Source organism: Gambusia affinis, linkage group LG13 (assembly GCF_019740435.1).
Source record: "Gambusia affinis linkage group LG13, SWU_Gaff_1.0, whole genome shotgun sequence".
Lineage (NCBI taxonomy): Eukaryota > Metazoa > Chordata > Actinopteri > Cyprinodontiformes > Poeciliidae > Gambusia > Gambusia affinis.
Genome location: NC_057880.1, coordinates 23,775,412 through 23,803,367, shown reverse-complemented (window position 1 = coordinate 23,803,367; position 27,956 = coordinate 23,775,412). Strand labels below are relative to the sequence as shown.

The window sequence follows — 27,956 nt, the reverse complement described above, 5'->3', positions numbered from 1 at the left end:
TCGTAAAAAGGCTACTCTGAGTCATTCTAGTGCTGTATTGGCATTAGGAACACCTTAAAAATAAACCAGCTTAAAATCTTCAATAAATGAACAAATCAAACCAAAACTGAACTTCTGAATAATCTTGAAAAATTAAAACAAATTCTAAAATATTGCTAACATCTGATGCAGACGTTCAGATGTCTGCATCTGGACGTCATTACTGAGGTTTTACGTCTTTAGACAGTGATTCTCCTGTTGTTCCTTTATTTTAGATGCTGTGCAGCTGGAAGGATGTTTGCTCCTTTTCACAGAGAGTAGTTGTTGTACCTGGAAACGTCTGGTGGAAAAGATGAAGAAGACGACAGGAAGTGATAGAAGGATGATGACAGGGCATTTTTTAATGACGCATCGCGTGAACAAACTTATTTGTGTGTGATTTTGATTGTATTTCTTAGTTATTGGAAAAATGGAAATTGCAAAATTCTGTTTTTTTGACATTAGCAGAATATTTAAAAAGTTTTGCGCACATTTGTAATGGAAACGCATCTGATAATAGACTGTTGAAAATGACTCCCACTCATCTGAGGTTTTGTGACAGACCTTGTGATGATTTCTTGCAAAAATAAGACTTGGACACCTGAGTCATCACTCTGTAATCTTCATCCGATGAACCATTTGAAGGTAGAAATTAGCTCCTCCTTTAATATTTGGCGCCAAAGTTACTCCACAGATCTCAAGCTGCGTGAGCCCCAAAACTAAAACGATCCGTTTCGGACTCCGCACGGCGTCCCCTCCGATCCAACGGCCCTCCCCGTACACCCCTCTTCTGGAGTAATGGGATTCCTCAAAGCTGCAGATGGATGGCAAATCTAGGCAGTTTCATCTACTAAAAGAGGGCATAAATCAGCGGTGGAGGAAGCGGGGACGAGGCAGGGGTTATCACCAGTCTGCCTCCCTCATGAGAGCTTTGCATTAAAGCATTAGTGAAATTAATTCATCTTTCATAAGAGGTTTGAGCAGTATCTGTGATCTATGATAACAACCAATTTCTCACTACGGAGGGGTCGCAGGAGGAGGGAGGAAGAGAGGGAGGGGGAAAATACTCTGCGACCCTGATAGACTACACAAATCTGCTCTTTTTAAATGGGCTAACATTATGTGGAGTGGTGCTCTCTGGAGCATCATCCCAGATTCATACGCAGGCTGTGGAAGAGGCATCTATCACCAGCCAAAACTTTTCTCATCGGCTTGCCCCACACACACACACACACACACCCACACACGCACACTCCCACTCATCCTTCTCACGCTGTTTTTGGGCCTTCATCTTTTATGATTTCACTCCTTAATTGTTTTTAGATCAGGAGATCCTGAAGCTGCTTCTGTGGATCTCTAGGATGTAAAATTAGGTAGTGGGGGGGCACGTGTGTGTGTGTGCGTGTGTGTGTGTGTGTGTGTGTGTTTTTAGGATCCTAAAGTGTGTGAAAGAGACGAAAATTGAGGGGAAGTGTGTGAAGGGGCCGTATCCATCTGTTTTGCATATATTCGCGGAGGCGGCCGTCGGAGCATGGTTGACGGATGAGCGGGGAGCGCAGGGATGACACGAGGGCCGCCGTGCTCTTTATTACTACATCAGCACTGCGGCAGCGTGCGTGCGGCTCGCCGTCTGACGGGAAAACCGAACACAGCGGAGCGATCAGCGGGAAGCAACCAGGACCTTTTACTTTTTAGATGTAATTCATGTTCAAACTGAGCATGCATATGAAAGATTTTTTTTTCTTAATCTAAAGTCAAGGAAAAACAAAAAAAATATTTAGTTAAAAAAAGTATTCTTCTGTTTATGAACTTTATTTCCTCCCACCTGTGGAAAGAAGTCAGCAGGGAACTTCTCCTTCTGCACCAGGGGTGACTTTTGCTGCCTTATTGTGCAGATTTCCTTCCCGGTCACCTTCTGAAACTTGCCGTCTGAAGAGGAAGAAGAAGAGGAGGAGGAAGAGGTGAGACGAAGAAGGACAGAAGGAGGAAGACGAGAAGGAGAAAAACGAAAAAGAGAGAGAAATGTCACAAAAACAGATTGTTTAATATGAGTGAGTCTGAATCTTCTAACTGCTCAGGCTGCTGAAGTGGCAACTGCACCACCTGCTGGCGAGAGTGAAGAACTTCAGGAAGAGAATCAAAATGAGGAAATACAGCTTTTGTTTTAATGTGAATATAATATTTAATGTCTGTGAATGAAGGATAAACAGTTTAATAAGTGGTGATATATGTAATAAAATAACCATATTAATCTCGTAATATGAAGCTAAAATTAAAACATGGACTCTCTTAAATTAAGAAGAACAAAACAATTTTTTTAAGAATCAACAACACATGCCATGGCTCAAATGTTGTGTTTACATGATGTAAAGAATGTAGTCAATTTGGAGCTTTTTCCCGCATATTATGAGACAACTCTTGCAAAATTCAACAAGGACGGAAAAGAAACACAAAGAGGAGCATTAACCTTGTGGCATAAGTGTCCAAACCCCAAATCAACCTTCTGATTCAATTTCACCAATCAGAGCTCACACTTACCACAGAATAGAGAGAATCTAATTAACCTGAAATAAAGTTAAGCTGCTCTAATATAATTCTACTGGCTTAATCGCTCTATATTTATATTTATATATAAATATTTGAATACCAAATGGACACTTCCCTATGGGATTAATAAAGTTTAACCTAACCTAACACTGAAAACATTCAGAAATTAGTAGTGGGTGCATAAAATAAATTTTTGATGTGTTGCGATACAAACAATTCTGAATCGACAAACAAACATCAAAACTCTTATTTCAGTGTTGTTTTCTGATCTTATTTTGAGGAAGACAACAGGTGTAGCCTCGACGCAGGTGAGCGCAGAACCCAGGAGGTAAATGGTGAATACTTGACGTCACATTCATGCTTTAAAAAATGTGACAAACCAGATTACACAGTTCCAACCTGGGGTGTAACTAAAACAGCTGATCTTATGCTGCCAGGACCACTGAGTGAGCCATGGAAAGCTGAGCTAAATGTTCACTGCGATGTTTTACTGCGACCATCGAGACTCATCGCAAACCCATTGGCTTTTGGGTTGTGGAGTACAACCTTGAAGATGAACATGAGATTGCTACTCGTTGATTTTTCTCAGAAATGCAGATTCTCTCAATAAGTAACACCAAAGTTACATGTCAGTATCACAAGATGGTGAAACAGCTGTGACATGTGATGAATGGATGAATGGCACAGAATGTTGGACAATGACAGTTTGGATTGATTATTAGTTTGTGAACAAAATCAGGTCATCCAATTGAAAAATACTTTGTTCACCCCAAATGGAAATCATATGTAATAACTCATTTCATCCAAGCATCTTCAAAGAAAAGTTGTGGGTGGTGATGTTGCGGATCCAAAGAATCTCCTGTAGCAGTCAGTGTTCCAACTAAACTGAAGGAACCTCTGACTGAAGACTTTTGACGTATGACAGACTCATTAATTTTTTGAAATGCTAACGGCTCGATATTCGTGCAACTCGATATTCCACAGTAGCATGTACTTCTTGACACCAGTACTGCTAATACACTTTTATTTGCTTTTGCTGCTTCACTTTAAATCTCTTTTCGGCCAAGACTTCTCCCTTTTCTCTGGGCTCTGCATCCAGGAAGCCTGCGTTTCAACTCCTCTGATTTGGGGTTGTAGTTTAGGTCAGTGTTTCCCGATTCCAGTCCTCGGGGCCCCCCTGCCTGCATGTTTTAGGTGTTTCCCTTCTGCCACACACCTGTATTGAATCTTTGGGTGATTAACAGGCTCCTGCAGCACTTGGTGGCTGCAGAAGATGTCATGCAATCATTTGAATCAGCTGTTCTTGTATAGAGGCACATCTAAAACATGCAGGCAGGGGGGCCCTGAGGACTGGAATTGGGAAACACTGGTTTAGGTTTTATTTGAGCTAATCAGCTGCTCCCAAATATAAAAACAATACTTTGTTGCCAAAGTTACGCATCAGGTCAGCTATCCAAAAGTAGAAATGTCATTTCAAAAATTCTTCCAGCTGCACAGCATCCAAAACCAGAGGGAACAATTGTCTAAACCTGCAACGCCTCAACCCAAAGCCAAATTTGATCCCAAGTCAAACCTTCGTTTTTCAGCAACAAAACAATGCTAAATATAAATCCAAGAAAATATTGACGTCAACAGGAGAGGATGAATTTTTTGGGGGGATGGTCCAGCCAGTGTTCAGAACCAAATCTGACTAAAGGGTTGTGGAAAAGACATGTTGTCACAATCTGAGTAGACAAAACTTTTCTGGGATGCTGACAGACTTTAACCAAACACAATGTGGCAATTCAATCCAAAAGCACACACTCATGCAACAAGATGAGTACACCGTTTTGTTTTGTTTTTCTATTTTGTGATTTTATTGTAACATGTAACATTTTAGTGTTCATTTAAGTATTTTCTCCGGATTAAGTGGAGAATGTATGAGAATATATTGGTAGTTGATGGCTGTTAAAACATGTTTTTATACTTACATAGCACTTATAAATACTAGGGAGGTGTAATTGTTGCTTGCAATGAAACTTTACAGGGAGCAAAAGCCAGCCTATAACGTATTTTACCATGTTGAAAAATAATTTAATGTTACTTTTCATCAGGATTTATGTCTTTTCACAACTATATGGAAACAAATATACAAAAAAAAAAAAACCCACACAGAGTACAGACAAGCCCAGATATGAGTTAAATTAGAGAGAAGCAGAGTAAAATGGTTATTATTTTAACATTTATGGGTGTGAACATTTTAATTCCACTGCAGAAAATGATCAAAATATAAAATTTCTGACTGAAGTTCTTCGTCTGCCTGTAGATGTGTGTGACCCCTCCCCCACGCCGCCGCCCTGTCCTTCACTGGTGCTAAAGCTGATCTGGTGTCTAATAGGAAGTGAGGCGCCTCCACATCTATATCCTTTCTTTAATTAGCGCGGTCGCCGGACCCCAAGGCCCTCTGACACGGCGGGCTGATGAGACCGCTGTAACTGTCCAATAACTTGTAGAACGCCATTACCGGCAGCCCCGAAACTGTATGAATTAAATCCTAATATTAATAAGCATTACCATCCGGTCCTGCTGCCTCCGTATTATCTGAAGAGCCAATCTTAGCTGACTGGTTCTGATGGAAGCAAGAATAGCCGGTAAATGGGATCGACACGAGGATTAATTTCTAGGGATTGGTGATGAATCTGTGGTGTGTGCTGGAGGGGTGTGTGTGTGTGTGCATGGGGGGGGGAGATAGACAGGGGGGGTCTTACCGTCAAAATCAAACTCGAAGACGTTTTTCAGAGAATCGTGGATAAAGTAGAAACTTCCAAGAGCCTTGGTGCAGAGAGAGAAGAGAAAACAATGTTAGATGGTTGATACTGCAGAGGAGGAATTAAAGGACTGACTGAAACATTTAGAATAAATACAAAAACATCAGCAGGAATTCAGGACAAATCTTTATTTAATGGTCAGAACTTAAACATGGTGGGTGAGTGAGTGAGTGAGTGAGTGAACAGAGTGATGTTGCCCCAACTTGTTCAGGTCCAACACGACGTCAGGTTGAAAAGACATCAGCAATGCCGTTACCATAGCAACTGTTGCTCTACATTATTGTGATTAATTAGCTCAAGTTTAAAACGTTTAAAACAGCTGCTGCTCTTCATAGTGCTTTTAAAACCTTCAGCCTGTCTCTCTAATTAAACGACTGACTTCATAAGGTTGGCAACGTGGCCGGACAGACCCACTCCACCAGAACCGCTACACACCATCAGCTGCACAACGACAGGTGCAGCGTCCTCCCAGTACAGTACACTTCGCCTTTTTCCTGCACTCCTCCAATGCAACAATTTACCCTTTCAGAGAACACATTCAGATGGACTTTTCAATGAGCAAAGATCAACTTCAATAGGCTTAAAATCTTAATTTTGCCTCCGAACAATCAGGAAACTTTTCCAGTCGGTGGACGAGCCAATCAAAGTCTGTGGGAAGAAGTGGGAGAGCAGCAATGGGGGGGATTTGATGCGGTTCACACTCCACTACACTGCTTTCTGTTGGCCTCTTTACATTTAGGGCAAATGGAGGCTAAGCTCAAGCTCAATCCCCTGTGTCTTTGAGATAGCAGACCTTTGGCTCAGGATAAGTCTCTGTCCCCCCCCCCCAGCCACCACCAACACCCCCGAGCAAACACTGAGGCGAAGGCTGGTGAGTCAGTTCTACTGGAAAGAGCTGATCCAACAAAATAAAAACAGAACAGAGGACACAAACAACTAAGGTAGATGCAAATATGAAATGTTGGTGAATAAAAAAATAATAATTTCAGAGTAGAGATGCACCAGTCTAATATTAATATCTATATCAGTCCTGATATTGAAAAGATATAGAAATAAGCCTGATGCAATAAGCAATTCATCAAATGATAAATCAAAAAGAGCTTGATTAATTCAATTCTGATTACTATTATTTAAAGAAAAACTCAGTTATTCTCTCTCACAGCACTTGCAGAGGCTTCGCATGTATCTGCTGATCGACAATTTCCCAAAATTAAGGAAATTCAGGTCAATTTTTTAGTTGATTAGTTAAATAGAATGGTCTAGTCAAAGCACAGATCTAAATCCAAATGAGAATCTGTGGCAAGACTTGAAAGCTGATGGTCAAAGATGTTCTCGATCTAATATGAAGATGTTTGCAGCAAAAAGTGGTTCCACACAGGATTGACTGAAGAACGCTACAAACAGATGCACACACCCAACTTTTGAGGAATTTATTCATGAATATACATTTGAATATACATTTGAAAATAATGCGCAATTTATCTTTCATTTCACAATTACACACTAATTTATGTATTGAATTAGACACGTGATCAATAACAACAGAATATTCAATACATAGTCCTCATCTGACATCACACTTCTGGGATCCTTTGCATCTGGCAGCCATCTTGGTAGGTTTTTGTAAGTAACTGACATGGCAGTTGCTATGGAGTTGAAATGGCAACAATAAACAAGCCACAGGCTTACAGCTAGCTCTTGCCTCGTTCTTATTTAACTTACAAACAACTATAAAGCCTTAAGCTTTTTTTTTCTCATACTTTCTTCCTGTTGGTCTTGAACTCATGGTTCATCTATGCTTTGTGGTGCCAAGATGACGGTTCAGTGGTGTGGATAACTTCTGGTTTGGACTAGTGGGAACTGAAATATAGACTATTGACTGAACTATGACCCAGTTAAAGGTTCCTCCACTCCAAAGCTACTTAAAAATGAAAAAACACAATGGTGTAGAGTGAAAACTGGCAGTTTGGCAATATTTCAGATATTTACAACAAACACTAATCAAAATGATCAATACTGACTTTTTCAATGACAATAAGTTTTTCAGACATATTGTCTGATGCATACAATCCAAAGAACTTAGGTTTGTAACATAACAAAAATCAGAAATGGTCCAAAAGGCAGAGTGTTTGATAAGGGGAGGAGAGCTAAAGGAAAAACATCAGGAGGCATGAGGCAGGATTTTATCTTTTCTCGTCTTTTCCTGCGCGGGGGACGGCGTTCCTCTGCATTATTTATGTTCGCCGGCACATCTTGAGATTAAACATTTGCTGATTTGTCAAAAGCACCAACATGAGGTCCTGCCCATCTCCTTGACATATAAGTTCAGCCGACACAAAAACCGTTGTGCATTTAAATGATGAGAACTGCGGCTGGTGACCCAAAACTCCGCCGCGCCACCCACCCCCTCCCCTTTCCTTTTCGTCATCCCCTCTTCCCAGCTGTGATGAAGGAAACCGACACTCAAGGTCAAAACTTCACCGCGGAGGGAGAGCGGCTTCCAGGAAGGCGGCCGCTGCGCTTTATTTGTGCTTCCTTCTCTTTATGTTGTCTTTCACCTTAAAGGTGCCAACACCAGACTGGGAAATAAATAGGAAAACACAGGCAGGGAGGGAGATGGGTGCCATTCGTCAAGGCGGTGGCACCGTGCTAAGTGCTGTTGTTTATGGGAATTTTCCAGAGGTTGGAGAAGCAAAAATAAAGAGACAAAAGGTGCATATCTTTTTAAATAACAAATTAAACTGCACTCTGCAATTTATCTGACGGGTCCAAGCACAGTTGATCGACAGAAAATGGATGGACATCACATGTAGGTGATATATTGTTAACCTTGAAAAAAGTCCACAGACATGACATTTACAGGAAAAAGGATAACATGATGTAACTACTTTTAATTTCAGGTTGAAAAGAAATGGCTTTTCCTACTGCTGAAAAAAATTCGGACATATTGTGGTTAAAATAATAATCTAAAAAATGTATAATTGTTAAAGTTTTTGTGAAAAGATTTTGCATTTCTATGGTCTGTTTTATACGACAGAATACTAGTGTTAGTGTGAATCAAAGCAAAAAAAACATAACAAAGTAAGGTTTGAATTTCTATCAAAAAATCCTAAAAAATAAAAAGTACATTAATTTAGCATATTTCTAATGCAAAATGAAAATATGCATTTCCATTTTCTGTGATGTCAAAATGTTGGAAATTTGCAACGAAAAAGAAGATAATTTTCCAGAGTAAAGACATAAATTTATTAATACTAAAAGTAAGATATTGTCTGGTATTACAAAGTCAGACATTTGAGACACAAAATGCCAAAAGTTCTCTAAGATTAAAGATTTAAATAAAAAACATCCACATCTGGAAGTGGGAGATCTGGACTCTTTTCCTGAACCGAGTCCAAACTTGATCCAGACATGCTGCAGGACTTCAGAGATCATTCTGATTTAATTAGTTTACCAATAACTTCTTGCATTTGTTGAAAAATAATCTCAGGTTATAATCTCAGTAAACTTTGGACCTTTTTATCTGTTTGCACCTTCATGTACACCTTTATCAATAAAAAATCATCCTTTTTTTTCTTGCAAATACAGAACTTCTCAATGTCAAAAATTATTTTTAAAACTGTCTAGGAAATATGTAAAATTAATCTAGAAGATTTCAGTTGTTATTATTTACTTATGTAAATATAAGTAAATAATACATTAAAGCTGGCTAGGAGTGCACAGCAACAGGTGGGGGAGGAGCAGTACTCTATGACGCAGCGAGAGAAAACTCTCGGCATCTGAACCATAGGAATGCTGTTTCTAAGAATTTCAGCAGCTTTGGGCCTTTTCCAACCTTCGTACAACCAGAACCGGACTTTACCTACATGTAAGTAATGGCTGAAGTCTTCAATAAAATAACTGTCAATTCTGAGCTTCACTGTCATTAAAATGTAAATTTTTTTCTGTTTTATTGTAAAAAGTACAAAGATCTAAATTATCGCAAAATAGAAAATTCAACAAGGTTTTTCCTAAAGCATTTTCAAAATTAAAAATCCTCAATGTGTAGATTTCAGAGGAAGGTGGGGCTTCTGCAGGAGATCCAGATCAGACGACTATAAACAAAATTAATATGACACCGGCTAAATCAATTATCAAACAAATGATAAACAGCCGAGCCTAAGTGGCTACCCGTGTAATCGCAAAAATCTACTTAACCCCAACCCTCATAAATATTCATTTGACGCTGGTGTTCTGAACCCAGCAGCCACCGCGCTCCTTCCTCCTCCTCCTGCTCCTCTTCCTCCCTCCTGCACTCTTCATGAAGGAGCCATTATATTAGCAGGGGCCACAATTAATCCATTTCTCTCCTCACATGACAGCCTCAAAATATTCATTAGGGCTGGACTGCGCTGACAGGCCGTGCTTATCTCTTACCAGTGACTTTACAATGGCCCGTGTCAAACGTATGTTTGTCACGTCCCTCTTTATTGATTAGCTGCCAGATTCACTTGAAATAATTAAAAGATTATTTTACATATTTATAAACCTCACTGCCAAGGCGCCTACTTAATTTTCCATTAGTAAAATGCAGTCTATTAAGTGCGCTGTGAGGGCCGCGGGGGGAGCAGGTGAGGGGAAATGAGTAATTGCTATAATTGTAGACAGAAAGACAATAACTGAGCCATAAAAGCTGGGATTTTATGACCTGTTCTGGCAATGCTATCTCTTATCACAAGTCATGTCGGCTCACAGATAAGGACAGAGAGACACAAGCCTGGCTTTGTGCACTACTCTGTGCGCGTGTGTGCGTGTGTGTGTGTGTGTGTGTGGCTGACATTTCCAAAAGCCCAGCAGATACGAGCTGAACAAGTCCCAATAGACTTGCTGGTGGAAAATAGAGACTTGAAAGCAGCAGTACATAGCCCGCATACTTTGCTCCGTTGAATGTTTCATCAATACCAGAGGTTGCAAAAAGCGCCGCGGCCCGGCGGGGAGAAGCAGGTGTTCTGTGACCCCCGCATAGATTTTCTGCGTTTAATGTGAAAAATGAGCCATAAAGCAAACATAAAAGTAATAATTTTTCCTCAAGGTCTCGCCTCCAATCTGCGCTCAGGGAAGAGTGGTCAGTCCCACGGGGGCCGACACACTCCGGTGTCATGGCGGTGTCACCGTGAGACTTCAGAGGGTAATGCTCTGCCGCCCCTGCAGATGCTCAGTCTTAGTGGGTTTGATGGTGAGGGTCCAGAAAGGTTTAAAGCGGGAAAATGTCTGGATTTAACAGACAAAGTAACAACTGTCAGTGAAGTAATCTCTATATAAACAGGAGTTGCCTGTTTCGGCAGAAAGACGTCATGTCAGTAGATGTGTTTCCATTATGTGCAAAATCTTTGGCTTTAATCTTCTAATGTCAAAAAAACACAATTTCCCAATTGCAATGTTTCCATTTAATAAGAAATGAAAATAAAATCACACGTGAGTAAACTTGTTCATAAGGTAAGTTTTTAAAAATCATGGCAGTGACGGATTAAACAGTTACATGAAATATGCTCATAATTCAGACATGACGCTAACACTCATCTATCAGCAATCAGAGAAGTTGGCGTCTTATTCAGGCATTGGAGAGGCCACCTGTGTGGCATTTTGGGGAAAATGTAGTCTGCGATTTTATAGAGGAGCTGTGGATTCGATACAATCAAATGACACACAGATGTACAATGGTTGTCCGAAAAAACCAAAAACAAACCATCATCCTCCTTCCTGTCATCATCTTTGTCGTTTTTCCCAGTAGTAATATCAGGCTTTTTATTATGTGACTTGTGTATTAAAAAAAAAGTTTTCGTTGGAGTTCTGCAAAATCTAGGTGTAAAATTTTGATAAGTCCAAAAAAAAAACACCCAAAACAAGAGGGTTTTTTTAAATTTTGTATGAATTGACATGTTTTCATTAGGCATATTTATGTTGGCAATATCAATTTGTGCAACTCTATGGTTAATGGAAACACAGGTACTGACATAATAGAAGCATTGGTAGAAGGGTGCAAAACAGTAGAGTCTGTAGAGTGGCTGTCCCATTAAATTTATCCAGAACTCAGACTATGCAATGCTTTGAGAAAATGCAACAACTCAAGAGCTCTGTCTCAGATTCTACTCAGCATGATAAATGTTTAAGTTAATGACAAAACAATTAGAAAAAGACTGAAGTGTCTGGAAGGGTTGAAGGAAAAAGTCTCTCCTGACTAAAAAGAAAATGATTTTGTTCTGTACCACTTCTGGAGAAAACCAAACATAACGATTATCAAGCATCGTGGTGGAAGAATGATAATTTGAGCGTGTTTGGAAGTAAACTTCCTGCTTTTCAAACTGGACTTTCTAGGCAAACAAACTAGAGTTTGACTAAAGCGGACTAAACGGGGCTGCTGTGAATGCACCCTAAATGCTGCTCACGCTACCCCCATTCTGCCACCATAACAAATGTTATGTCAGAAACTTCAATCAGCGCTGATTAATAGATTCATAATATCCACAAAAGTCATCAGAGGTTAATATTCATCTAAATTAATCAAATGTCACATCTTTCTGATGTGGAGAATCCAAAGCTCTGCTGAAGCCCCCATTGATATGCAGGATCTGGGCTCCAAACAGCAACTTCACAGGAGCCTCTCTGCACAAACAGCCTGTTTGTCATCCCAGCAAGGAAAACACCACGGCACTAAAGTGTGCAGCATCAATAGATGGCTTGCTCTTTTCTTCCAGTCCAGAGATACAGATGGAGAAGCTTTAGTATTTTTTGCCACTCCAGAGCCCAGCAGCCATCCCAAACTGCCATATGTGTTTGCCAATCCCCCTCCCACCCCCCCTTTGCAGTGCCATTGATTGAGTATTCAGAGTATTGAGCCACAGTGTCTATTATTCATCGGCTGCCGGGTAGGCCTGACTGGATACACAGACAAAACTCTCATTAAAACTTCTTCTGTCACTTCCTGTGATTTGAAAGCGGCCCGAGTGATGGAGGCATCCGTCAGGGGCCTGGAGAGACGCTTGTCTCTGGGGGGCGGGAAAGGGTACCAGGGGCTCTGGGTAAGAACGAAAAGGACTGCACTCTACAGAGAGGAAACAAGTTAATGTGAATTTACCTAATTACAAGGTAATTACAACTAAGATCAGATTTACACTCCTTCTTCTCCAATGAGGAAAATAATGTGCAAAGCTTGAGAGAAAATTGGTTTATATGATCTGATCCTGTACTATGAATGAAACCAGGTAGATTAACCATTTTAACCTCTTTTTGATCAATACTAACCCAAAGCAGTGCATTATGGGCACTGTACTAAATACTACAGTATTAACTAAGAGCATAATGTAAATGGTACAGGGTTCCTACACTTTTCAAACATTTCCAAGCATTATTGAAATGAGTTTTTATCGTTTTTACATTGGTTAATGCTTTTATTGTAATTTTGTAATACTTTAATATTTACATGTAAGGTGTGTTATGTGTTATTATTATTATTATTATTATTATTATTATTATTATTATTATTATTATTATTATTATTATTATTATTATTATTATTATTATTGCTATTAAGTTTCCAAACTTTTTTACTGTGCAATTTAAATCTCAAGGACTTTCAAGGACTTTCAAAAAAATCGACTAGGGGGAATTCATCAGGCTGTAAGTTATAAAATCTGTTGCATGTTTTGCACACTAACAGCTCCAGTTCCTCACTGGATGCAAACATGAACATTAGGTCCAGCAGATGCAAACAAATTGAAAATGTTTTTACAGAAGTTGACAATTTGTCCGTAAAGTTTGTATTTTACAGTTTAAGAGGCTGACATTTCTTCCACACTGCAAAAACACAAAATCAAGTATTTTTAGAGCAATTATCTTATAACAAATGAAAGGAGACAAAAGTAACTTACAACTAACTTATAAGCAAGATAAATACACTTGTTTCAAAATTTCTTGAATATATAAAAGTTCTGGTGCCACTGGCAGATTTTTTCACTTATAAAAAGACATTTTTTCCATGTAAAAAGAGAGAAATCTGCCAGTACAACTAATACTTTTACATCTGTAAAAATGTAAGAAAGCATGAGCTAAACTCTGGTTTGAACAAATTTAGTTCATCAACTTTATTTATAAAACACCAGCCAAAACTGAAAAAGTGCTGAACATCAGTGATAAATAACATAAACCAAAAACATAAAGCTATCACGATTTAAAAACTCTAGCACAATAAAATGATGCAGTTAAACAGATAACCAAATATTATAAACAATTATTTTAGTAAGTGAGTAATCAAATAAACAATTGTCCCGTTCTCTAGCTACTTAAGCTAGAAAAAGAAATATGCAAAAAAAGAAAATGCTAATAAATGTTACTTTTTTAAATAAGAAAACTTTTTTTTTTTTACTGAAAATGCAATAAGATTCAAACATCTCTAGACTGAAAAATGAAAAAAAAATTAAGTATAAAATAATAGATGAGAAATAAAATATTTCATATAAACTTTTAAAAATTAAAAAGCAAACTTAAATTCAGCCATTAACACTGCCTTCGCGCTGCGACTCGAAGGCGGAGCTAGATCCACCCAGGCGTTTTTCACAGCTGAATGGTTGCCATGGCGATTAAAAAATGATTTCTCAAATATCCATGAAAGATTCAAGGCAACACTTCAGGTAAGTTTTTGAACATTATAACATGATGAAAAGCTCAAAAAAGTTGATTTTACAAAATACTGTCCATTTAACAAAAAGGCTGGATTGAACGTTGGCATAAATCATTCTCACCAGTTAGGACACTGCTGCCTTTTTTATATGAAAAAAATAAATAAATGAGTTCGGACATTTTATTTTTCTGTTGATTAGCAGGGATATCCAACATGCATTACATCAAAAGTCGCATCAGAGGACATTTATTCAAACCCGTCTTTCACAAAAAAAAAAAAAAAACAGGTGCTGTTACTATATGTATCAAAGATATTTAACAAAGTTATCAAAGTCTTCCATCAGAATTAAGCTGAAGGGGAAAAAAAGCTAGCATTATACCCAAGATGCTTTAAAAGTCTGAGTCATATCATGTACACTCGTATTCACTTTGTTTATTTTTATTTTTTTTTTTGATGAATGTCGCTGCTGTGATGGTTTTATTGCTTTAGACCCCTCTGCCGGGCAGGTTAGAGGAGCGACTGGACGACTGATGAGCGTGGCAGGAAATTGGCAGATGGAAGCATCCATTTCACTGCTAATTAGGGGGTCCAGAAGCCCGCCGACTGACAGGGTTCAACTGGGCAATGTAGTGCCTGCCAGCTCCCATCCCGAGCGCTTTATAAAACGCTCTTTAATTCCCCGGCACAATATCATTAACTTTGTAAGTGGATGAACACAATGGACAAGCAATTTAATTAACTTCTACCATTGAATGTTGGAGGGGAGACTAAATGAAATTAATGCACAATATTTCCCAGGGAGGCAGCCAACCTTGGGAGTCGGTCTGGATTGTTGGCAGGTCAGGCGCTGCTGTGGGTTTGGCCAATTATGCCTTGTTTAGACCCATCCATAATATTTTCCTCAAAAGAAAATAAAATCAGTGGTTTTTAGATCAATCATGAGCGTGTGTCGCTCTGCATTCTGGGAGATTTTAGAATAATGAAGTGGAAGCCCGGAAACGTTCCGCCAAAAGTCTTGAAAGTCAACTGAGCTGAAAAATCATAACTGATCCGTGGAGCTGCGGGGGTTCACTTGCAATAGACGATCAATAAATGGCTTCGTGGAGGTTGGGATTGGAAAACAAAACCCGACAGATGATTTTATTTTGTTTTTTTTTACACTTATGTTGTTGTTGAATTTCATTCAGATCCTCGGACCTCAAAGGATGAAGATTCTTTAGTGGAGGAGGAAACCCAGCACATCAGTAAATAACAACAAATTTATAAAAAAGGCATTGTTTTGTGCATAAATACATTAAAAAAGATAATATTGATAAAGCATTTTTGAAAAAAATTATGTTTTCATAAAAATTCTATTTGTAAATATTATGTCAAAAATTATTTTTCGCCTCTCCAATAAACTAACAGAAACTTACAGAAATCATAATAGTGTTGCCTTGCTTTTTTATTTTTATCTTTTATTTACCTTTATTTTACCAGGATAAAATCCCATTGAGATTTAAAACCTCTTTTTCAATAATGTTCTGGCAACAATTAACACATTTTTGCATGTCTTCTGGTTTTTATGTCTCTTTCCTGATTAGTTCTTAGTCTTTGAGGGTTGATAGGCCTACTTGCCATCACCCTAATCTTTAGTTCCTGTTACAAACAGTCAGATTCAAGACGGGGCTTTGACTGGGCCACTCCAAAACGAGAATACTGCATCCACCCTTACAAAATGTGTTGTGACAATGAAAATATTAAAGGCATATGAATAGTTTTGGGCTTATATAATGGTTTAGTGTCTCTGACTGCAGAGCTGTAAATCGCTGCCATTAAATGGAGAAGTTTAATAAAACTGAGAGCTTTAAAGCATCTTTCCGCCTCCTGGTTTACCCAGCTCACGATTAAGACGCTTCAGATACTTGATGAAGCTCAGGTCAAAACGGAGCGGTCCACTATTAAATTAAGATGCATGCGCGACCTCCAAACTTCGTTTAACATCCATTCATTAAAAACAGCAAAGAGAAATATGAAGTAAATTAAAGGTTCTGAGAAGAAATTTAGCTTGCTAACAAGGTCAACTTCTCAGCACTAAGTGTATCGGACATCTGTGAATGGGCATGAAAAGACCTTTCTTCCTTCCTCGCAGGAAGAGCGTCTTCTAAAAGCAATCTTCAAATGACCCTCTGATCTCGGGGGCTCGCATAAATAGTCACTTTCTCTAAACGACGATGCTGTCTTGGCTCGACAAAATCATCATTTTAAAAGGGGATATGAAGATGATGAATATTTGCCTTATTAGATTGTTGCTAAAGATGAAAAATCAAAGTCTGTACAACGAAGATACCCATTAGTAATTAAAATGACATTACCTCCTCCCTCCATTCTCTGCCACTGCTTGCTTGCCAAAGCCATTATTCAATTGTTTCAGATGTCGGGGGTACAAAGTCTTTAATATACTTATGCTCATTAATGTAAATCATATTTGGCTATGGATGTCCAATAATCAAAAAGAATATTTCAACTTGTAATTTCCCATCTATAAAAGCATTCCCATTAGTGAAGGAGGCTCCATGGAAACGACAGCTCCTTGAGCTCATTGATTTTCTTCTTCTTCTTTTCATTTTTTTTCTTTCTTTCTTCATTCCTCCATTTTGGAAAGGCTGCTAATGTTGTCATGGACTGTTCATCAATCTATATTTTTATCTGATTCAATAACGTGCCTATTCATGCGGTCTCATTTGTGAAGGAATTGATTAAATTAGGATTATGCAGGCTGTGGGGAGGCTGGAAGCAATATAATTTTAACTGATTACTGGAATCAGATAAAGAAGTTTGAAAAAGTTTGTTGACTGAAAGTACAACTTATTTATTTCAATTCATTCCTTTTAGTAGACTTCCTTAACATTCTTATTTTAGAACTCCTGGTTTTTCAGTCACATGTGAGCCAAAGGAAAAGTTTGTTACTGATGATGGTGGCAACAACTATCATTGTCAAAAGGGCTACACAGCATCCACATGTTTCAACAAGTCAAATTTAAGACTTTTTAAGACCTTTTTGATGCCACCTTGTATGAAATTTCAGACCAAAACCCTTTAGATGTAGGAAATGATTGGGGAACACAGCAAAAACTGACATTTCTGTGGTCTGACTGTGGCTCTAGGAAGCAGCTTTTTGCTTCTCATGCTCCACTTTCAAGCATCTTAACCCCCATAGTACCTAGCTTAAAGTATTTAGCAGAAAATGCACCTAGCTTGATATAGGTTGGTGATGGATGGATGGACGGATGGTTGAATGGATAGATGAATGAATGGATGGGCAGATGGACGTACGGACGGATGGATGGGTGCTGGGTTAAGTATCTGGTTTCAGCCTCATCTTGTATCTCAGTTTCTGCTCGGCTGCAGCGTTCGGCTCCCTCTGCTGGCAGCTACAGGCATTGTAGTGAGTAACTCTTTTTGGATGTCCAGTGAGTCGTTGCTCTTTAGCTCTGAAATCTATTATTTGTTTGCTACATCTTAGTGCCGCTACTTCATCACACGCCACACAAACTTTTCTCCACATCTAGAGTCTCCTCCTTCCTCAGCAAGCACACAACTCTTCCTAAACGACATAAACCAGTGTAGATCATGACCATGAAACATCTATGGAATATGGCCGCTTCCCGGCCTGCCAAATCTCTGTGGACAGACATTCGATGGCGCCTCTGTAGAGTCCAGGCCACTGCGCCAGAGGAGAGGGTTCAGTTTCAGGGTCATGTTCAGAAAAATATTTTTTTTCTTCTCTTTTACCCCCTGGGATATATAAAAAAAATAAGCAGCTTTCTGTCTGCGTACTGTCTGGGTATGAGCAGAGGCGTTCTCGGAGCACAACAGTGAGCACGGGAGCGTGAAGCTTTAGACGAGTCTGCAGGAGCACATGCAGCGGCTCGTCTCGGGCTAAGACGGCCGTCCGGTGCCTCTTTGTGGCCTTCTTTGTCTTTATGTAAAAACCAATGCTCTCCAATGATGTGTTATGTAAAATTCCCAGAGGCTTGATTTAAATGGTTGGATATCCTCCATGCTAGCTTAGTTATACTCCAGTGCATCGCCCCTGAGAGCGCAGGGACGCTGCATAAAAAGCAAATGTAAATGCAGCCTCAGCTTCTTAGATAACAAGAAATTATGTCATGCCTTTTTCGTCTTATTGTATTATTATAATAATAAATAAAAAAGAGGGACTTTTCTCGCGCAGATGTTTCTTTTTATCCGTACAATCTCTGCATCCGGGCTTTAAAAAGACAGCTTTAAAAAAAAAAACGGAAAAAAAACAACTGCCGGTTCCGGTGCCAGGAGCGAGAGTGGCAGCAAACCCACGTCTGCTTTGCTGTAAACATCTCACAAGCAGAAAATGTGGGAGGAAAAGAGGATTTGGACGGGGGCCCATGCAGGCATGTCTGCAGCAGGTTGCATGGGTGAGAGCTCCACCCATGACCAGGTGCCACCTCATCCTTTATCGCCGCACCACAATGTGGATCTGCTTTGTCTCGGTCTGTGCAGGTGCCTTTACAGACAATATTATTCAGAAACCTTAAACATTTACATGTTTTACAAACACAAACTGCAATCAGGGTTCGCCAAATCAAATTTAAGTCTTTTTAAGACCATCATTAGTGATCTGTGTGGTGACAAAAATGTACAAAAGGAAACTGCATAGTAGTGCCAATTGTATTACTCAGAATACATGAAGCTTTGTCCAACCAAGTGGCGATAAACTTACACTTAACAATATTAGACGGCAAAAAGCTGGCAATGGTTTATTAGCAGCTAGTTAGCGGTAGCTGCAACTGCCTCAAGTCACACAACGTAATGACTCAAAGTTTTGCCATGAGAAGAATAAACAGAATATGAGATTAAATAGTTCTGCCACAACAAAATTTAAGGCCTGTGATTAACATATTTAAGACATTTAACGTCCTTAATTTTAGATACATACATTTATGACTGTTTTAGGATGTGGGCATCTTGTTAATGTGTTTTAGGATTTTATGTGATGCACCAAGATAAAAATGTACATAATTGTGGAGTCGGAGGAAAAGGATCCATGGCTGCTTTAAAAAATTTTAATGTGGCATGTTGTATAAATCCATGGATAGATGGAAAAAAAATCATAGCAATTTTTCAATCAATCACTCAAATTTTATCTGTATAGCACCTTCCAGCAACAAGGCATTTCAAAGTGCTTTCCATTATTAAAACACAAGAATACAAAGTCATAAAACACACAATCAACATTACATTTTGCACATCAGATTATTGATTAATGTTTCATTGATTATGTTTCAAAAGCAACTCTAAGCAGCTGGGTTTTTAGTCTTGATTAAAAGAACTGTGTTTCAGCTATTTTGCAGTTTTCTGGAAGTTTGTTCCAGATTTGTGGTGCATAGAAGCTGAATGCTGCTTCCCCCATGTTTGGTCTTGTCAGGTCTCCTGGTTCTGGTCTACTCTGGATCCCCAGAACCAGAAGACCTGAGGCGTCTAGAAGGTTGATACAACAGCAGCAGATCTTTAATGTGTTGTGGTGCTAAACCGTTCAGCGATTTACAAACTAACTAAGTTAAAATCTATTCTGTGAGCTACAGGGAGCCAGTGTAGAGAATTTAGAACTGGTCTGATGTGATCTAACTTACTGGTTTCAGTGAGAACACGAGCAGCAGCTGCAGCTGGAGGATGATTTTTTTAGGCAGACCTGTGAAGACACCGTTGCAGTAATAAATGCAACTAAAGATAAATGAATGGATGAGTTTCTCCAAATCTTGCTGAGGGATTAGTCCTCTAATCCTGGAAATGTTCTTCAAGCGATTGAAGGCCAATTTTTTTACACATTTTCCTAATATTGAGCAAACCTGGTCTAAACTTATTTAAGTAAATCTATGCAAAATGCAATAATTAGAAGATAGAGTAAAATTAGTACTATTATTAATTTCTTTTTTTTATCAGTCCTATTTTTCTCAATAGAAAACCGTTGTAGAGGAATTTTCGTCAGATTTTTTACCATCAGATCTAAGCAGCCTCAGCATTAATCATCCACAGAATTATCTATAATTATCTGCTACACAATTGCTTTACAAAATCTGCTCCCATTTCTCAAATCCACAAGTTGGTCCACAAACCCAGAGGACAACATTCAGGCCTCTGTGACGTTACAGAATCGCCTCATTTCCACTCAGCCAGGGTTTGCTTTGAAAAGTTTTTTTTCTTCATCAGAAAATGTAATTAGGTTGTTAAAATCAAGAGCTAGAATTTAAGTGAAAGAGCATAAGAGCTAATGTGATTAGAGAGGCCTTTAATTAGCTGGTAATAAGCCACATCATGGGGCACACTGGGTGCCATTGTGTCTTGAACTTGAGCAGGAACCCTTACTGACTGGGGCACCCTTTGTGTTAGATTAGCTCCCACTTGTCAGACATTATTCCCTGGAATATGGTTATGTTTTACTTTATACCTTCATGAGACATCGCTTGGGAATAATCTGCAGGTCACACAGAGGTCAAACGCTGCGGATCCTAGTGACAGTAATTTTTACCAAACAACAACTGAATGTCTTCAGGCATTAATGATGTGTCACAATGAAAGGATGAACGAAAGAAGGAAAAAGAGATGAAGAAAGTAAGGAAGGATGGGAGGTTAGACAGATAAGATAAAAGAAGGCAATATGAAGTAATTAAGGAAGCAAAGAAGGAGGGAAGAAAGTAAAAAAGAACAAAAGAGGCAAAAATGATGAAGCAAGAAAGGTCAGATAGATAAACAGGATAAAAGAAGGAAAAATGAAGTAAAGAAGGAAGGAAGGAGCAGAGAAAGGAAAGAAGGAAGGCCAGATAGATAAACACAATAAAAGATGGAAAAATGGACGAAGCAAGGAATAAAGAAGGTAACAAGGAAGCAAGAAAGGCAAGAAGGAAGGAAGGACAAAAAAGGCAGAAATGAAAAAAATAAGAATGGAAGAACAGATGGATAGATAGATAATCAGAACAAAACAAGAAAAACGGATGAAGCAAGGAAGGAAAGTAATAAGGAAGCGGGAAAGGTAGGAAAGGAAGGATGGACAGGTAGAAGAAAGGATGGAAGAAGGAAAAAAAGAAAAAATGGAAGTACAGAAGTACAAAAGGAAATATGGAAGGAACAATGAAAGCAAGAAAAGATACACAGACAGAAAGATAAGTAGAAGAAGGGAAAATGGATGGAGGAAGAGAGGCGGATGTTTGGACAAACGAAAGGATTAACTGACCGAAAGGGATGGAGGAGTGCAGAAGTGGATGTTTGTAAGAATGCAAATGAAAATCTAACTATTTTTATCTTTTTTAGCCCTCAAATTGCTTTTCTTTCCTTCCAGATCTGAGGAAATAATCAAATTCCGAACTTTTGCAGCCAAACAGCCAAAACATTCAACATAAGCCGTATTTTCAAAACACTGAGTCTGTTTGTTTGGAAAACTGTAGCAGATACATTTTGGTTTGTGTCTCAAAGATCCAGAAACTATAAATTATGAGTGACTTGAGGCTCCGCCCACAAACACGTTCGCCGCAGGATTCATCAGACGGAAACCAGCGTTCCAGAGGGGGATCGTTGTCTTTATGTTTCTGCCGCCCATCGTCAGCCGGAGCCCATCGTACCTCCGACCCCACCGAATCTCCCTGCCACTGCTTTAATTTTCAAAACAAAAACACATCGGTCAAAGGAGAGGACAGCGAGAAGGGCGCTCCTTATGACGGTGAGCTGGACCCTCCTTCCCGCTGACAGCAGATTGCTGCTTTTATTGGAAACAGTTTAAGAGACATGAGAAAATCTGGTAAAACTAAGGCGGAAGCATATGAAAGCAATTAGCTGAATAAGACGGGAGTTTGAGCGGGAATATAATGCTTTCAGTCAAGGGCAAAAAGGAGCCATATGACTTCAAATTTTCAAGCCATGAGACGGCTTCATTTTTGCTTTTCTATTTATAAACCAACTGGGCGAACATCCCCCCAAAAATCCGATTAGGGAAATTACGAGCCCAATAAAAGAACCGGCTGTTTCACTTAAAAGCTTTGGTCTCCTGTTTCCTAATAAAGAGCAAGTGAAAAATGATTCAATAATGGAACAAATGAGCTTAATGAGCTATTAATATGAAATACATAACATAAACACGGCAATAATATTGGCTGAACATTTAAGGAGGTGAATAAACTGTCCACAGTGGGGAGAGAGTGGATTAATGACGGCGGCTTGTCCATGCAGAGCTTGTGATGCCGTTCCTCTGACAACAAACCCAGCTCAAAGTGGGAGGCAGTGACTGAGTGTGTGTCTCTAAAATGCTCTATGTGTTTAAAATGTGCTGCACAATACCTGCTAATTCTATTAAGTGCTCCTGCGGTGTGGCCGGTGGTTATGGTTATGGTTTGATGTGAATGGACGGCTGGTTGACTAAACAATGCAATAGCATTAGAATAAGATGATTGGATGACAGAGTGGGGTGGAAAGGCCCGAGCCCGGCCACCCTCGGGCCGTGCCAAGTCCATTATGCGTATTGGAGGCATCTGTAGATCCGTCATGGCGAGTCAGCCGGGACAGAGGGGAAGCTGTTGTTCTGTTCAGCCGTCATCGTCAGGATGGCTTCCACCTCACGACATCCGGGCGCAGGTAATGCAATCAATTAGGGACCTCACAAACAATCCCCCCTTCTGTCGGTCTGAACCGGGGCTTCAGGCGGACTGAGGTAGCAGGAGCCACCAGGCTCAAGGGCAAACCTGGAGTTAAGACGAGTCTCACTCCGGAAAATGTAACGTCTGTAACTGGTTTTCACAATTGTTTATGATGTTTTTATGTTTTCATGATGGAGAGCACAACGAACTGCCATGTTGCTGAAATCTGCTATACAAATAAACTTGATTTACTGATTGGTTAAAGAGGTTTGTTGATGATTGGAAGGACAAAGTTTCACAGGCAGTGAATCTGAGATGACTGTCAATTCCTCAAATAGACTTTCTGGGGTAAACGTATCACTTGTTTCCATTATATAGTGTTTGGTGCGCCATTTTCTGGTCTGGCATATTCAGGAATGTGTTTCCAGTGCCAGTCGAACTCAAACTGGGCAGGTGGGGTTAAAACCAAATGCGTAACACTGCATCATAGTAGCCTGAGGACTAAAGTGAGGCACTAGTTTGTCTAGTGACGTTTTTCTGTCCCCCTATCATTGGATTGTAGAGTGTTACACCAAAAAGACATTTTCCTCATGTTATAAGTTAAATAATCCGCCAGGGGAAACTAGCACTTTTTCACCAATATTCAAGAATTATTGACTTATGACAAGCTCCTGTATCTTGTCCATAAGCTACTTTTGAGCTATGCTTGTCTTATTTCAAATGTGCTGATGTATTTAGACTAAAAACTAGACCAAAAACACTTGGTAAGGACTAGAGTTTTGCAGTAATTCACTCCCAGGTAAAGCTGGGAATTACCTGCTATTTATGCAGTCACCCAATTCACCTTAAGACAACATTCTCATTGGCTCCTCATTTCGAGTCATTTAAAGCACTTATGCAGTATGTGATTGTTTGAGTGCATTCACCAGAGAGTCAAGAGGTTGTTTTAATTGGTTCACAACACAAAGCTCACCCCAGGAGCCACAGGATTTGTTCAAACTTCAGAGAAATTGCGAGGATTTAATGTTACGATTTTCCCCTGATATCAGGCAGCTGTGCGTGACACCGGGCTCATGTGAGAAGATCAATTCCCCCGAGGTGGAAGCATCTTCGTCAGATAGCTCGCTGAGCCACCATGACAGGGAAAATCACGAACCGCCACTTCCAGCAACGTGGGGGATGTTTGGATTACAGATCTCACCCCCCTCCTTCGCCTCGGTCCCTTTCTACACGAGACCTTCTGTGGAGCAAGGTGTTCCCAGAGGAGGCAGAGGGGGACAGCTATATACACTTAGGCAGGAGAAAGGTCAGGCTGCCTGAATGTGCCAGGCAAACAGGCAGCGGCGGTCCAGGGGGCCTGGGGATGAATCACAGGAGAATTGGTGCATGGCAGTGAATGAATAACCCGCCATGTCTCCCCAAACCCCATTATTTCCCCGCTTCTCCGGCGGGGCCTGAAATTCATGTCTGCGCATGCTGCCAGTTCATTAGGGGAGGGATGTCATTCCTCTTCTGGCTGCGGCAGGACAGGCCAGGCGGGCCCCAGGAGGACCCGGCCCTGTTTAATTCCACATCAAGCGCTCCACTGAGGACCTTAATCTCTGCTTGGGTGATCAATACTATATCAGTGTAAATTAAAACGACAATTTTAAAGCAATTAAGCCTGTTAATGCTCGATTCAAATGTCGTTATTTGCCTGGTGAGAGACGAAGGGCGGACCGGTGTGTGGGATGCACACACACACACACACCCACACGAGTAGTTTGGTTGGGGGTGGGGCTAAATTATGACCCGTGTCCACAGTGACAGGTAAACCGCTTTAACCGGCACAGCACAATGTTGAGACCAGAAAGACAGAGCTTAACAAAAGCAGCTCAATTCTCCACCCAGAGACCTCTCCAATTTCAGAGGACGATAACCCAATTGTTCAAATCTGATTTGTGCGGCCAAACCCAATTACGGCCATATTAGATGAGAAGTGGCAGGGAGAGAACGCTTGCCGAGGGAAGGCAGGGTAAATAGAGAGGGCGGGAGAGGGTGCAAAAGAAAAAAAAAGAAGAACGTTACACAATAAAAATGCACTTAACTATAGAATCAAGCCAAGCAGTAATTGCGTGATTGGATTATTTTCATCTCAATCCCGCGTTCTGCTTTTGAAAGGCTGTTTGGAGTCATTGTTAGAGGGAAATAAATGAGACCCAACATTAACCTTGTCTCTGTGTGAGTCCTGTCTCGAGTGAGGTGATGTGGAAGTGAAGAGGAAATGAAATGAAAACATTGTTGGCCGTTTATACGCCAGACAGCTGCCGAAGTTTTACAAATAAGCCAATTAAAACCAATTACACACCAGGAGAGAACTGTGCACTTTCTGCCATTACAGCAGAGAGAATATTTAACTGAAAAACGTAAAAATAAATAAAATAAAAAAGTTAAACTGACTGATTGTTGGACTTTCTCCTTCAGGTTTTACTTTAAGTCATGGTTCCATCAAATATAGCAAGTCGGTAAAGCCTTAAAAAAAGCACAACAGCACCATCAAATCACCACAAACATATTTAAAATTTATGCAACGACGTGTTAGATTTACTCTAATTGTGATACAATTTCAAATAAGAGGTTCCTACTCTTTGGGATCCTCAAAGTATTTTTAGTAAATGTGAATTTGTTTTCTTTTTGGTCAGCAATTTCTGCTGCAATATCTTACACATTACACTGAACATTATAATTGTTATTTTAATTAACTTTAATTCAAAAATACTTTATTTATTATAAAAGGGAATTAAATTGTAAAGTCATGTCATCAACGTATCTTTTAAGATAAGAGTCCGTTTTGCATCAGTCTCATATGACAATCTTGAGAAAATTAAATTTAAGTTGTTGCCATGGTTACTGATCATAACAACTGTCCAAAAGTCATAAAAAGCCAATGAATACCACAGAAAACTAAGCATGCAATGCCCAAAAAATATGAACAAAATCTAAAAAAAGAACAAATCAGAACAAATATAACTCCACCATGAAAGGCACGACTGTAGAATTTAAATTTCTTAAATAAATGATTAGTGTTCCAGCTGCTCTCTGATTGGGCCTGTTTGTAACACAATGAGGCATTCACTGCTAGTAAAATCAGTTAATGCTGGTGAGAGCACAGATTTGTTAGATCCACAAAATAAGTGCAGGGCCTATAATAGAGTCCTGCAAACTGCACTTGAAAATAAGTTGTGATTCTCAAAAAAACGGGCAGTCTGGCTAACACTATGTTCTCAAGATCTAACCAGATGATCATGAAACCCACAAAGTGTCACTGGCAATGATCACAGTAACCCGTGAAGCACTCAGACACTCTAATGAAGCGGCAAACAGAATTTCATCCTGAAGGAGCCCTGTGTCTTTTAATTAGGAGCTAACAAGTCACGTGTTGACAAACCAAGAGGAAGTGCAGTGATTAAAAAGATGGCTGGAGCCCGGGGGCAAGGATTAGTCATGGAAGTGTCCGTCACTGTTCAGAGTAAACAGCTGTCACAAGACGCCGTGGTTTGGCGACACGGCTGTCAAACCACCTCAGTGACAGAATCTTAGGTAACAGTCTAATCATTATAGATGAATGATGAGAGATATTAATGATTACAACCCACCTTTACGTGATTCAACGTTTAGGGTTAGAAGAGTGATCCGAGAAACAACAAGATCAAGCTGTGAAGCACAAATCCAAAACTCTGTCATCTGCATTCTGCTCCATGAATTATTAAGTACGTGCCGATAGTGATCAGGTCTGAAAAAACAAAGGCAACCCCAGAGTGCTTAATTAGCAGGGCGGATGGTATCGTGCATCTCTGATCAGACAGGATGAAGGACACCCAGAGGGCCAGAAAAAAGGCCCAGCAGCGTCTTGGTTAGCATCCAAGCTGTCCGATCCATCACTTTGTCCGTTGACTGGTGTTAGCAGGAGCCAGCTTGTATTAATTATCAGCTCATTTAGGCGGTGTGGGGTGTCAGGGGTGGGAGGGTTCAGGTTTTCTTTGATCAATGCAACTGATCGCGATTAGAGAACTCCACTGAGGGTGATTAAGGTCAGTCCTGCCCGGCTCAATGCATGTTCTGTCCCAGAAGAGGGTTAGGGAAAGCTGGCGAAGTCTTGGTGATTAGATTTGTTTTCAGTCACAGAAACTGTTCCAAAGCACAGGAACTAAGAACTGGGAATTCAGAACTTTGATAACTCAATGAACAAAAGAAACAATTTATAAAAGCTTATTATTATTAAATATAAGCACTTTAGTAAAGTAAAAGTGAGGAGAAATTTTCTCTACATTTAGATTTAACTCAACAGAAAACACAATCAAATTCTTAAATTAATTCAGTCTGCCAACAAATGACATATTATATTAAGTAATTATTTAATACACAACCAACCAAAAATCAAGTGGGGAGAAGGATGGATTGACTGTGGGAGAAAGACCGGATGGGTTGAGGGCCATTGATTGGGGGAACTGATGATTGATAGGATGGATTACAGGTCGGTCGGATGGATTATTGGTTATTCAGTTGGATGGATTACGGGTTGGTCGGATGGATTATGGGTTATTCAGTTGGATGGATTACGGGTTGGTCGGATGGATTACGGGTTGGTCGGATGGATTATGGGTTATTCAGTTGGATGGATTACGGGTTGGTCGGATGGATTACGGGTTGGTCGGATGGATTATGGGTTATTCAGTTGGATGGATTACGGGTCAGTTGGATGGACTGAGAGTTGGTCGGATGGATTATGGGTTATTTAGTTGGATGGATTACGGGTTGGTCGGATGGATTATGGGTTATTTAGTTGAATGGATTGAGGGTCAGTCGGATGGATTATGGGTCAGATGGATGGATTACGGGTTATTCAGTTGGATGGATTAAGGGTCGTCGGTTGGATTATGGATTATTTAGTTGGATGTATTAAAGGTCAGTGAATTGGATGGAATCTGGGTCAATTAGATGGATTAAGGATGGGTTGGATGGATTTAGGATCAGTGGGTTGGATGAACTGAAGATCGGTTGGATGGGTGAAGGTTGGTCAGTTGGTTGGTTAATTGGATTGAGGGTTGAACAAATAGATGGATGAAATTCAATAGGACCAACTCTTATAATCGTGTGACTGTCGGGATGCCTGAACCTAAGAACTTACTGTGCAGATTTCTTCAGAAAAACATCTTTTGAGTGGATGTGAGGACTGGGCCTTCTCAGCTCTCGCAGGCAGAGCGTTTATGAAAATCAAAGCCAATAAGAACATAATGACCGCTGGGG

The 27,956-nt window shown here is 39.9% G+C and overlaps 1 protein-coding gene across 2 annotated transcripts in view; it reads right to left on the bottom strand.

The window, feature by feature from the left end:
- LOC122842215 (inositol polyphosphate-5-phosphatase A-like) overlaps positions 1-27,956 on the bottom strand; it is a 162,279-nt gene that overhangs the window by 72,727 nt on the left and 61,596 nt on the right. For both annotated transcript variants that reach the window (XM_044135869.1, XM_044135870.1), the window contains exons 5-6: positions 5,313-5,376; positions 1,844-1,947 (exon numbers count right to left, since the gene is read on the bottom strand). In XM_044135869.1, the coding sequence (XP_043991804.1) occupies positions 1,844-1,947; positions 5,313-5,376 (168 nt within the window). The remainder of the gene's footprint in view (positions 1-1,843; positions 1,948-5,312; positions 5,377-27,956) is intronic.